Below are 13,197 nucleotides of genomic sequence, written 5' to 3' on the forward strand. Positions count from 1 at the left end.
GCTTGTTATTAGAGGAATTAACAAGACAGAAATCATCATCATGTAAAATTAGTAAAAATGTAAATAAAGCAGCTGTCAAGTTAAGTCCTGTTAATTTACATGAAACAAATATGGGTGGATGTGCTGTTGCTGTATAATGCGGTTGAGTAGAAATCCAGGATGTTACTGGAAGAGGAAACACACAGTTGTCTGGATTACATATGGCAAATAAGTGCAGTAAATATATCACTTAATAGCACTTAATGAACTGAATTCATTTTCTCTGAAAAGAAAGTAATATGGGTGGACTGAGTTGCAAAATCTTAGCCATGAATCCACAGCTGTCTCCATTTCCTTTGTCTTTTTTTGTGCTGTGAAACCATAAGACCTTGGGACAAAGTGCAAATCGATATTACACAATGTATGGCTGTCCAGTTAAGGAAATACATTTTTCAAATAGGACATGCATCTGCAGATTGGGTAGCTCGCTGTTTTTTTTTATGGGCCACGTGAATGTAAAACTTTAAATAAAAAAATAGAGGATCCGTGTCGTTGCCAGTGGACATGGAAGTGGATATGGACACGCTATTAAACAAACAATGAGAAAGAAAAGTCCTGTGAAATCTTCCTAAAATGACAAACACTTGGTATATGGAAAAAGGTTTTGAGAAACACGCCACATGTGGTTCTTTGCCAAAATAAAATAAAGTAGTAGGCACACAATTGTATAGAATGTCTTTAAAATGACATTTCTTTTTCTCTTGAACTAGGAGACCCAAACATTGTCAAGCATGACAATGCCCCTGTGCACAAATCCAGCTCTATGAATATATGCTATACATGGGTAAAAGGGGAACATCTTGAGTGGCCTGCTATGAAGCCCTGACTTTAATCCTACTGAACACCCTTGCGATTAATTAGAACTCTAACAGCACCCCAGACCTCCTCACCTCGAGTACATCATAAGCTAGCATATATCTAATGTATGTTGTATTGAGTAACGTTAATATCACTGAGCCTAAGGTTAGGTAGCTAAAAAATTAGAAAGCTAGCATGGTCAAAAACTAGCATAACATAGGCTACAGTATTAACATAACAGCAAAGCATGAAAAATACAGCATAATAATATATATATATATATATATATATATATATATATATATATATTTTTTTTATTGTCCATTCTTTATTTTGTGCACAATATATGGCTAGCAAAATGATTACGGTCTGAACCGTTTCCTTTTTAAGCTACAAGTGCAACTTGACTCAACGTCCTTCAAGATATTGAAAATATTGTGTGTTTTAGCTGCAAGTCTCATTTTATTGCACATTCTTCAGGTCATGGCCTATGTGTGCTTAAGTGTGTATTTCTTTAAATACTACAAAGCACTTCTAGTATGACTGTCACATCTTCTAACATGCTACAATCCATCACGCTCCTTGAGATCTCAAAACTCCGGACTTCTAGTGGTTCCTAGAATAGCAAAGTCCACTAAAGGTGGTAGAACATTCTCACATTTAGCTCTAAAACTTTGGAATAGTCTTCCTGACAGTGTTCAGGGCTCAGACACACTCTCCCAGTTTAAGTGCAGATTAAAGATGTATCTTTTTAGCGAGTCCTACACATAACATACGTCACATATCATAAACTTGTGCTCCAGAACATCTGATCACATGCACATTATCAATGTGTTCTTGTTAATATCATGAACAGCAGCTACGCTAATTCCTCTCCACTGCTTCTCTTTCTCTACCCATCCCAAGGCATCCTGAGGTTGCTCCAGCCCCAGTCACATCCCACCTCATGAAGATTGTGGACCTTTAAAGAAGTAGATGCCCACAAACATCCTGAACCATCTAGAGACGTACCAGTGGCAATCGGATTCCACTTTATGTGGAGTTTGGACACTGGACCCCCTGGAGTGTTTAACGGCTCTGGCATGGAGAAGCTGGTGTTGGATCTGTGATGATCACAAATGTTGAGCTATTTTATGAGTTGTTTAGTAGCTCCTGGTTTTATAACCACAAATGACTGTATAAGACTGTAGAAAGGACATTACTTATAATCCTACACTCCAGTGCTCATGTTAGTTCTCACTCTCCAGTGTTCTGTATTGTTTAAAGACTATAATCACACTCTTGATGTCACCCAAATGAGGATCGGTTCCCCTTTTGAGTCTGGTTCCTCTCAAGGCTTCTTCCTCATAACATCTAAGGGAGTTTTTCCTTCACCACAGTCGCCATGGTGCTCATCAGGGATAAATACAAATCGTTCACCTTAACTGTTAAATTCTGTAAAGCTGCTTTGAGGCAATATCTGTTGTGAAAAGCGCTATAGAAATAAACTTGACCTGACTTGATATGGTACATGTCATTAACGTCACATATCATGTTTAATGTCATAAAAACAATCATGGCTGACACGTACTCAAACTCCCAGCAGCCACCAGCATTCTCTAATTTTTAATCACCGGATTTTAAATGCTGTTTGCCTCTTTTTGATTATGTGTGTTTTGTTTTCCATTTTATAAGTGCCATAGTTTCAGTTCCTCTTTGCGAGTATTGTGGCCTTGACATTAGTACGCCGCTTTGTTGCTTTCTGTATCTTTTCCGTTTTCTTTACTCTGCCTGTTTCCCTGATTTTGACTTTGCTTGCCTTGGATATCTCCGTTTTGTTCCAGATTGACCATTGACTCGAGCCAGTTTGGATTCTTTGCTGTGTCCGTATAAGGGTTCTATCACTTTGCACATGTTCCAATACTTTTGAATATCCCGGAGTGTTTGCATCCTACCCCTGTGTGTTAGATTTGTGAAAGCTATTACAGTATTACTAGCAATACTGTTCAACTAGAACTAGAAGTAAAAATTAGCGTACATTTTTGTCGGGAGATAACATGCTCAAATGACATGATATAGTTATGATATAAGGGCAAAAATTGATATAATATTTACAATATCTAACTTTTATGTTCCGAAAAAAGGTGGCTATATTTTCCCTATTTATCCTTAGTACAAAGAGATATCCTTTCGCATTTTCCGCACTGCATGATGTCCCCTACGGCAGCTGTTTAATCAGATGAAAAGGCCTTTTTATGGTTCAGTGATAAAAGGGTTCCATACTCCTCATTCGTAACAGTGAAACAGAGAAACCAAGTCAATAGGAAAGGGGATATGGAAACTCTATATAACCACATATAGAGGAGGTGACTTCCTTCTAGAAGAGTCTTGACGTGATGAAATTTTAAATTGTACTGTATATAAAACAAAACCACACATTTTCTAAATTCTGGTTAGTTAACCAAGTAAAAAGTAAGAAAACTTCCCTTTAGGTTGTAAGGGCAGTCCCTGACACAACAATGTCATGATTTCTTTACTAGGTTTAAAAGGATTATAATTTAGGGTTTTTGTATTGTTCATACAATACTTACTTCACACAATGCTTTTACACAACACTTGGCAAAGTTTCTGTGATATATACCACTTTCGTCAGCGCTTTATCTACAAATCCATTAAGGTAGGAGAAATGCAGAGGAAGATTGTTCCCTTAGCGCCTTACATTTCACCAAAATACTTACAATTTCCTTGACAGTTTATCCTGTGGTTCTTCTGATTGCTTCCCTACAAATCTGTGCTCTGTAAACGATCTGTTTTCAGCAATTTACTCTTCTTTTCATTCACTGTATCTTCAAAAGGCCAAAAACCACCAAAGCCACCACTTCCTACAACACTAATGTAACAAAACATGAGGACACGAGGACAGACACGAGGACTGATGAATACAATACAGGTTAACAGTCTTTAATATACCTGAAGCAGGCAAATCGAAAACTGCAAACAATAATTGGACACTGGATAATTGAACACATACTTTACAGTTTCACAATAAATCAAGTTGTGTGTGGTTGTGTGCATAATTGAGCAAACCTGAGCTCAACTCTGAGAATGAGGATCCTGTAGAATGTGGACCCTAAATCAGAACTTCTGGCCAGGTATACGTCCTTATAGATAAGTCTCTTTCACATAAAAAACTGCAGCAATTAATTATTTACTGAGGACTCAAAACTGAACTCAGGACATAAATTTTCCCTGCTGTAGACAGGTTCTAAGACCATTTATGGAAGAAGTAGGCCTTTAATATTGTTTACTGATCTTTCATTTATTTAGCAAATGTATATAGTATATTAAACGGTAGCCTACAACTTCAACGCAATACAAGAAGTGGAGGAATAGATACTGTATCAGTTTAAAGTACTACAAATATTTAGGTTTGGTAATGCTTTTTAATGCATCCCATTTTCCAGGTTTTTTGTTAATAAAATCTTACATTTTCTTTAATATAAAAAAATCCCTCAAATATCACATAAGTACATAAGTATTCAGACCCTTTGCAACAACTCAGATGCTACTCTCTTGATCATTGCTGAGATGTTTCTACACCTTGATAAGAGTCCACCAGTTGAAAGGCGATGGTGGTGAGGAAATTCATTTTAGTGTTAAAATCAGATTAAATTCACCACTTGACTACATGGCCACTCATTTATTATGTTGGAGCTGTATTTCAAAAGGAGCTCACTCTGGAGTGCCTCCTTCATTGGTGTTAACTACATTGCAAATAGATGGTGTTAACATCTGGTGCTTGAAGCACAATTTTAAATATTGAATTTAATATCAAAACGGTGTCAATTTCCTTTATTTAGAGGTTGTTTGCTGGTGCTCCAGAATTTCATTCATTCATGCCAATAAGATGCCAGACCACTCATTCACACACACTCATTCACACACACTCATTCACCCATGAGGTGATTTAGAGTATCCTCTCAACCTATGCATGTTTCCAACATGCTGGAAAGGAACCAGAAAACAGAGGAAATGAGAAAACCCAAAGGAAACCCCCATGAACACAGGAAGAACCTATGAAATGGCACATGGATGGTGAGCTGAATGCTAAAGACTGAAAAGAGCATAGAGTCGTGAGGTGACAAGATGATCTTTACCTCAATATAGAAGATTCAAAAGAATGTGATATTAAAGTTACTATAAAGATACTAGCGAGAGGAAATACATTACTAGTACAAACGTATCTCCAGCAATTCTACCACCTGCTCTGGGGGTACATTCCCTCAACCCTATTCTCCAAGAATCATGTTTATTCAGAAATCTTCAATTCTTTAGCCTCAAGAGTAAAAGCCTAGAGCCACAGGAGTTGTGTTTATTGTCCAGGATTTATAATGTCATTTTTGATATGCATCCTATACAGTACATGGTGACCTCATACATCCTTTGACTTCATACACTGTTCAAGTTCTATTCAAACACTGATCACATTATTCTCCATTATTTATGGTAACTGATTCTTGATGAAAACAAAAACCTGGATATATGGTATATCATAGACAAAGCATTAAGCAGCTGGAAAGAAAGAAAAACACAACACAATAAGGAATGTTCATGAATTTATTTTTAGTAGATATTATTTGGAATCACATCCAAAGGAAGTAAAAAGTATATGGAACATTTATGAAATAAAAAAACAATTGTTTCCTTTGGAGGCACAAGACATTGGAAATGTTTTGATAAAATATATACCTGGCCAAGTTCATGCAAAATCTCGAACAAAATTCATTCTCGAATCACTTCTATCACATTTGCTATATTAGTTGGAGTTTTCTTCTATAATATTTTATTATAAATTTTTTTTTAATATGCGGCGCTCCTCTATAAACAAGCTCATATTTCTGGCATTAATAGAACTCAATAGAAATGGCCATTACCCTGAGAATGTTTTGGGAAACCTGAATCATGTGCACTTCATTTCAATGTGGTAAATTATTTCTACCACCTATATACCACCTAACATATATATGAATTAATAATTTTAAGTTTGTGTGTCCTGACATACACACACCCATAAACCATAGAACCTCTTTTTTTTATATGGTGAATATATTGACTTTGGTTAGGAAAAGTTCTTTTGAATACAAGCATTTAATAGCTTTTATAAATACGCTAGCATTATGACACAAATACTTATTTCTATACACTAAATGGACAACGTTTGCGGACAACTGACCATATGAAAATTTGTTGTTATAATAATCTCTAATCTTCTGAGAAGATGATCCACCATATGTTGTGTATATTTATGGATATTCATTCAGCCACAGGAGTGTTAGTAAAGTCAGGTACTGATGTAGGTGAGGTGAGTTAGTAAGTTTTAAAAGGGTTTAAGTTTAATAGCAGGAGATCTTCCACTCCAAACCCATGTAAAGTATATCTTCATGGAGCTGTTTTTTTAAACTGGGGAATTGTCATGCTGGAACAGGTTTGGGTCTCCATGATCAACTGAAGGGGAAATTTCATTCCACCACATCCAAAGATGTCGGATACAATTGTGTGCTTCCAATGTGTTTGTGGTAACAGTTTGGAAAGAAACTGCGTATGGTTGGGAAAAGTCAGGTGTCCCAGTACTTTTGCCCATATAGTGTATGGATATTGTAATTATTCTACAACTTGAATATGAAAGCAGGTTTTAGGGTGTTAGTCTGGGTAGTTTTGTGGGGTTGTTATGCAGAAGATTGCAGCTGTGCTCTTTGGTCTGATGAAGCTCTGGAGGAGAAAAACACATAAAGATTGAAGATTTATTCCTGATTCTTGCAGGTCTGGTTTTTGTAGGATAAAAGACATTTTGGTGAAGAAACAATATGGTGGTGGTGCTGGGATTTGAGCTCATGACCTTCCAAACTATTGTCCAATGCTCATAATGTCTAGTCATACTTTTTATCAATTTATCGTTGTTGTAGAACATTATATTGTTTTATCACTTGATTATAAAAGTTAGAAACATTATTTTCCACCCTCTACAACCCCATTGGAAAAATATTTTCCTGTGGCAGAGAATCTACTGGCTGTGTCACGCTCATTTGTGCCTCTGACCATCAAACTATATAACTTCTCCCTCTGAGTCTTAAACAGCTGGCCCAGGAAATATAGATATAAATATAGATTTTGTAATGCCACACTTATATAATGCTAATACCTTAAGCAATTATATATATATATATATATATATATATATATATATATATATATATATATATATATATATGTGTGTGTGTGTGTGTGTGTGTGTGTGTGTGTGTGTGTGTGTGTGTGTGTGTGTGTGTAATTCTTTTTTTTTTTTTTTTAACTCCCTACAGGATCAATAAAGAATAAGGTTCTGACACTGAAGACTTCTTTCATGAATGCTAAATAAACATCTCCTTTTAAAAAACAATTGTAACAAGACAAATTACACGTCTCTATGAATTAGCTGTTGTGTGTCAAGTGCATTTCCCTTCACTGGGTGTCGTGTAACGCTGGATTGTGCTACGGTGTTGTGTGAATCTTTTCATACTGCTGAAATATGACTCTTGTGAATTATTGCCATGCTCACAAAGGCTCTGGCTGGTGTACATGCAGATGTGATCAGACACTCCAGCAAACAAAATGCACTATTTAACTAAATACGTTTTTTTCTCACATAGTAAGATGCATTAGATATTGTTTGGTGTGTAAAAAGAATCAAAATTCCTCTGAATTATTAATATTATTTTTTTTTATTATTATGATTTTTTTGACTCATTCTGTTCATACCGCTTGCTAATCCAGACTTCTCTTGCCTCGATAGAGTACTGTATAAAAAGAGGAGACAGGGTTAAGAATAAAATGTATCAAATACGATCTATTTACCACAAAAATGTTTTTTTAATTAAAATACTACAATTAGATATTTTTTTACAATATACACTATACAGACAAAGGTTTGTAGACATCTGACCATGTAATTGTTATGTGCTTTTTGACCATCCCATTCCACATTTAGTCTGCATTTCCTGTTATATTAACCACCACTCTTCTGGAAAGATGTTCCACTAGATTTTATGGAGCTTTTTGGAGAGTTCGATCAGTGAAATTAAAATTTCATGCTACCGCATCCAAATTGGAACAGTTTGGAGAAAAACCACATGTGGCTAAAAAAGTCAGGTGTCCCAAAATTTTGTCCATGAAGTGTATGTGCAATTGTTATGGTAATGTCATGGAACATCTGCGATAAAGTGTAGAAGATCAGTGTAAAGAAATTCTAATACGTACCCATTCCGACGCTGCTTCCTGAACAATAAACTGAAAGAAAATGGAAAGCAAAAGATTCTTCATCCAAAAAAATAAATTAGCATTGTGTTTATAAATTGTTGCACATTTAGATGAAATGTTAAGAATCCTAACCCTATTCCCTTGATGCCTCAAATATATCAGATTGCATTTCTCAGGCTGAATACGGACCATAAGAACTCTGAAGGAGCTGTTACATAAAAAGAAAGGCCACTAATAATCCATTTACCTCAGAAAAATATCTCAGTGAGTTTGTGTGAATTTAGTCATCATTTTGCTGTTTTCTACAACAGCGTTTTAGTGCCGCCTTAAATAGGATTATGATAATAAAGTCGTAGCACTGTGAGAATAAAGTCCAAATATTTAGAGGATAAAGTCGTTGCAATATGTGATTAAGGCACGAACATTTTGAGAAAAATCACAGAATTGCAAGAAAGGTTTAGCTGTTTTGCATCAAATCGATGTGGAGGATTTACGCATCAGACACTGCAGCGGTTTTGTAGGAAACGTAATTTATTCAGAAATAAAAATCAGACAGATATTAATGAAATCATGTTTTTTGTGCAACCTGAATGATATGTTACATTTGCATGCTATTCGAAGAATAGATGTTGTTTCTCATGAGTCTATGAGGACGACGATCAAATAAATCCACCCTAAAAACCGGCTCGCTCCACACTTTATTCTCATTGTGTTACGACTTTATTCTCGTGATCTTAGATTTAAAACATTTTTTTAGGTGACTCTAAAACGTCATCGTATCTTTACCTCTCTGGAAGTCTTGGATTTATTTGGGTTTTGAGGCCTGATTTATCAACACTACAGACTGAATTTGAATTTTCTATTTGATTTAAAAAAATTTACAAGAATTCTCCATATTGTTGAATTGTAGCATGTTCACTGCACAGGTCATTTGCATTTAGAAACGCCCACAAAACTCCATATAAGGTCAAATACACAAAGGTCGAAATGAACTAGTAATGGCTAAAAAAAAGAGGCATGGAATTTTTCATGGGTGATTTGTCTCAATTCTGTCAATAAAAACCTTCAATATTTTACAGTAAAATATCAATAATTATAATAGGAAGACTAAAAAGTGTGCGCTAAGTTTCTGATAAAGTGCAGAGTGAAGTGATCATACCGAAGTATGTTCTACTGGGACAGAAGGTCACCGAGAATCCGTCTGGGTTTAAGGGCGCCACCATGACCGAGTACACATTACCACATGTGACCTCTGACACGTCGCACATGCTCTGTCCCGGGATGGGGCTGCACGTGTAGACCCGTCCTCCACCTGTCACCTGGGCCGTGAAGTTACTGAAGGAGTTTGAGGATGACCAGGACACACGCAGGGTATTATTGGAGCGTGTATAAAGACGGATTCTTGAAGGACAGCACTCACCTGGACACAGAGTTAGACAATTTTTAATTGGATTCTTTCTCGCTTAGATGCGATCCCATGGACTTAATCTATCATTATAACTTAATATAGCATTGTTACTGAAAAGAGTCGACCAACAAAACCAGGTAACTTACTGTAGGAGAATCCGCGGTACGTGCAGACTGATGTGTTTCCCCTGGAGTTGATGGCCTGTAATGAGACAGTGTAGTTTGTCCCACAAGTGATGCACCCCATCAGGCAACTGGTCTGTGTTGTGTGACATGTGGCATTGCCTTGCGACGAGGTCAGCGATGCTATAAAGTATTGAGCTCCTTGAGAAGTTGACCACATGACATTACTCATCGCCTGGCTTACTGGAAAGATGTTCAATGTGGCTGGACAGCATGGAGCTGGAGAGTGGAGAAGAGCCGGACAGTAGAGCTTTTTATGATAGTAAAGAACTCTAACGGCAGCAATCAGATTTTCAATGACAGGAGAAACATTTTACAACCTCCTCTTTGATCAGAGCAGAATGCACTAAAGCGTATATTACCATGTCTTTGCGGTTAATAGAACTACAAACTTTAATGGTGGCAGGAAGTTCTACCATGCACCATGGTTTTTTTCTGAATGTTGCTCAGAAAATCAGTTAATGCCACCACTGAAAAGGATTCTGTACCTGTGTGGTAGAACACGCTATAACTGGGCATGCTCACTCCTGCCGTGGTGGAGGCGATGGCGGTGATCTGATAGGAGGAGCCACAAGATAATCCGTTCACCTGACAGGATGTTCCCCTCGATTGACAGGCAGGGGGGCAATCGGTTCCGATCACGTTGACCGTATAGTTGGCAGCGTTGTTAGTGGACGACCAGGTGACAATGATGGAGGAGGCGTTGATCACACTTGCGGCCACATTCTCAGGCATACAGGGGGCTGCGAGAAAGTGTGAGAGCGATATTATATGCATGAGGATTTAGCAATGCATAATGTGTTTTTGTCTTTTACCTGTTTCTTGGGTCTGGACTTGGCAGGACAAGTTACACCCCTGGACATCATTGCAAGGAAAAACCCCAACCTTGTATTTGGTATTGCACTTGAGATCAGAGAGTACACACTCAGTTGAGCTGTCTTGACAAACCTCTGCATGGTTTGAAGGATCCAGGGCCTGCACCATGTACATGTCTACCCCTCTTTGCATTTCCCACATGATCTTGAGGGACTCCCAGGAAATCATTGACACAGAAACGTTTGTTGGACAGCATGGCACTATGAGAAGTAATGGAATAAAAAAACAGAAAATGTGATGCAAAGTTACTTTCAAGAACATACAGGAATGTCTTTGGAGTCTACATTACATACCAGTGGTTTTATTTAGGACAGGTCCTGGGGAACTGGTTCCAGCTTGGTTGTTGGCGAACACACTTATGATATACGAGTAGCCGCACTGGCAGCTGAAGGTACAGAATGTGCCAGTGGAGTTACACGTCTCTTCGATTCCGTCATCTCTCTTGCTGTAGGCCGTGTAATTGTCCGAATTTGAGACATTTTTCCAGGACAGGGAGCAGGTAGCATTTCCAAGGTCATCCACACTGATTGGATCTGGAGCACATGGGGCTGAGGAACAGAGGAAGGCAGTGGTGTGTTCAGGGGTAAAATTTTATAATGTGATCATTACTGAAATCATTCAATGAACTCAATTGGAGGAGCATTTAGAAAGGAAAGGAGGTCAAATCAAGTGGGAAAAAAAGTTGAAACAAAGATGTAAAAATACCAGACCAATGCAAAAAGATAAGATAACATTTAGTCTCGTGCAATCTGAACAAAAACACTCACCTGAAATGAAACGCAGTGGTGCTGAGGCTTGGCTGGGTCCAGCTTGGTTAAAGGCAGTAACGGATATTATATAGATCTCTCCACAACTCGGTTGACTCAAAATACAGGAATTTGATGTGGACGAGCAGTTCAGTCCAGCCGAGCTTGCCACATACAGACTTGCTCCCTTCACTGGATTCCAGGACACCAAAATATTCGGTGGTGTAGACTGCAGTACAATGGACTGAGGAGTCCCTGGAGCTGTGGACACAGATTTATTAATTACTGTTTGTAACATTTATGGAAGGAGTCTCCAGTACCAGCACTTTCAATCAAACCTTCATTAGAAAATAATCAATAATAAATACATTTGTTGATTTTTTTTCCACTGACTTACAGCTCATCTGGTAGATGGTGACCGTATCCCCAGGCACATTGTCTTGACCCCAGGCAGTAGCACTGATGGTGTAGTTCGTGCCAGCCGTCAGGTTAGTAAAAGTCATGTTGGTGTTGCTGGTGTTGCTGCGTATTGTTGAGAATAAGCCTTCAGGGAAAAGGCTGATGGTGTACAGCACGGCATTTGGTACCGAAGGCCAGTATATGAAGATGCTGCTGTTACTGGGGGAGCTGCTGTTTAACTGAAGAGGGGGCAGCACTAATCACACACACAAACAAAGGGGATGGAAGATGGAAGAAAGTCAATCATTTGGTTCATTGAACACCTATTAAAAGTCATGGGATGCATTTAAAGTACAAAATTCCTGATAAAGTTCTAATGGTTGTGATGAGGGGACATGGCTATCATTCCCAAAATTGAAACAAATGAATCGTTTAATGCACAATTTTCTGAGCAGCCGATTAGGTTTACATTTGACTGCAAGTACTGTATTGTGTGTATAACTTTGTTTGTGATGTAGTCTTGAGTGTCTTGAAATCTACATGATACTATATGGTGAAAATAAGGGGAAAAATGCAGGAATATTTCTTGAATTTTCTTGAAATGTGGAATAACACATCCGCCCTTAGACTTTTATGTATTGTAATTGAGCTCTCTGAACTGTTTCCTATCAGTGGTGATAACTCACATTAACGATCCTGTTCTGCCCATCCCCGGCTTAAAGCCACATCATTTCCTATATGCTCCAATAGCCTGGTTGCAAACAATACCCATTGTGACTCTTTTGTTAGATCTGCTTCTTACAGGTATCCTTCACGGATAATCGGAGCTCCACCATTAACACCACAAAAACCGCTTCCACCCAGTCTCCTGTGGTACTCTGCTATTATCGTGGGGCTGAGCTTCTTTTCAGCGTTTACCTGCGGGATGAGTTCATTTGCTGTAACTGTAACCTGATTGAGGCATATTACAGAAGCCGTGTGGAACAACGGTGGAACACTCAGTTACACACAAACACACACTTATGCCCTGGAGGTCAAAAATGAGCCACATCCTGATCCCTCTTTTTAACTCAGCAAGAAGATCAGGTGCCCTCCCCCCTGAGGCCCAGAGAATGTCCGACAGTGTGTGTGGATGAATGGACCGTTTCTTTTGGGGGATTTTCTATTCGTTCGAGTGTGGACAGAGAAGGAAGAATACCTGTCTTTACTTGGACTTGGAACGAAGGCTGGCTCCTGCCAGCGCTGTTGACAGACATGACGCTCACAATATAGTCGGTGTAAGGCTTCAAGCCGGACGCCGTCCCTGGAGAGCCTGCCACGGGCGTCTCGGACCACTTGCCGTCGCTGGTCTCGGTACGCAGGATGTACGAGGTGGCACCCGAGATTTGTGTGAAATCCACCGTGATGCTTTGGCTCTGTTTGGAGGAAGCCTTTGTAATGGTGGGGACATCAGGAGCTGCAGAGATATGAACAATAG

At 38.5% G+C, this 13,197-nt stretch overlaps 1 protein-coding gene across 1 annotated transcript in view; it reads right to left on the reverse strand.

The window, feature by feature from the left end:
• Positions 1-6,381: 6,381 nt before the first annotated feature.
• LOC124399165 (fibronectin type III domain-containing protein 7-like) overlaps positions 6,382-13,197 on the reverse strand; it is a 6,818-nt gene continuing 2 nt past the window's right edge. The window contains exons 1-11 of the mRNA XM_046869924.1: positions 12,919-13,197; positions 11,719-11,976; positions 11,343-11,582; positions 10,869-11,123; positions 10,515-10,775; positions 10,188-10,442; positions 9,664-9,918; positions 9,269-9,529; positions 8,110-8,139; positions 7,612-7,649; positions 6,382-6,585 (exon numbers count right to left, since the gene is read on the reverse strand). The exon at positions 12,919-13,197 is cut by the window's right edge and continues 2 nt beyond it. Of these exons, the coding sequence (XP_046725880.1) occupies positions 7,618-7,649; positions 8,110-8,139; positions 9,269-9,529; positions 9,664-9,918; positions 10,188-10,442; positions 10,515-10,775; positions 10,869-11,123; positions 11,343-11,582; positions 11,719-11,976; positions 12,919-12,976 (1,905 nt within the window). The 5' untranslated portion in view covers positions 12,977-13,197 and the 3' untranslated portion in view covers positions 6,382-6,585; positions 7,612-7,617. The remainder of the gene's footprint in view (positions 6,586-7,611; positions 7,650-8,109; positions 8,140-9,268; positions 9,530-9,663; positions 9,919-10,187; positions 10,443-10,514; positions 10,776-10,868; positions 11,124-11,342; positions 11,583-11,718; positions 11,977-12,918) is intronic.

Source organism: Silurus meridionalis, chromosome 16 (assembly GCF_014805685.1).
Source record: "Silurus meridionalis isolate SWU-2019-XX chromosome 16, ASM1480568v1, whole genome shotgun sequence".
NCBI classification, from domain to species: Eukaryota; Metazoa; Chordata; class Actinopteri; order Siluriformes; family Siluridae; genus Silurus; species Silurus meridionalis.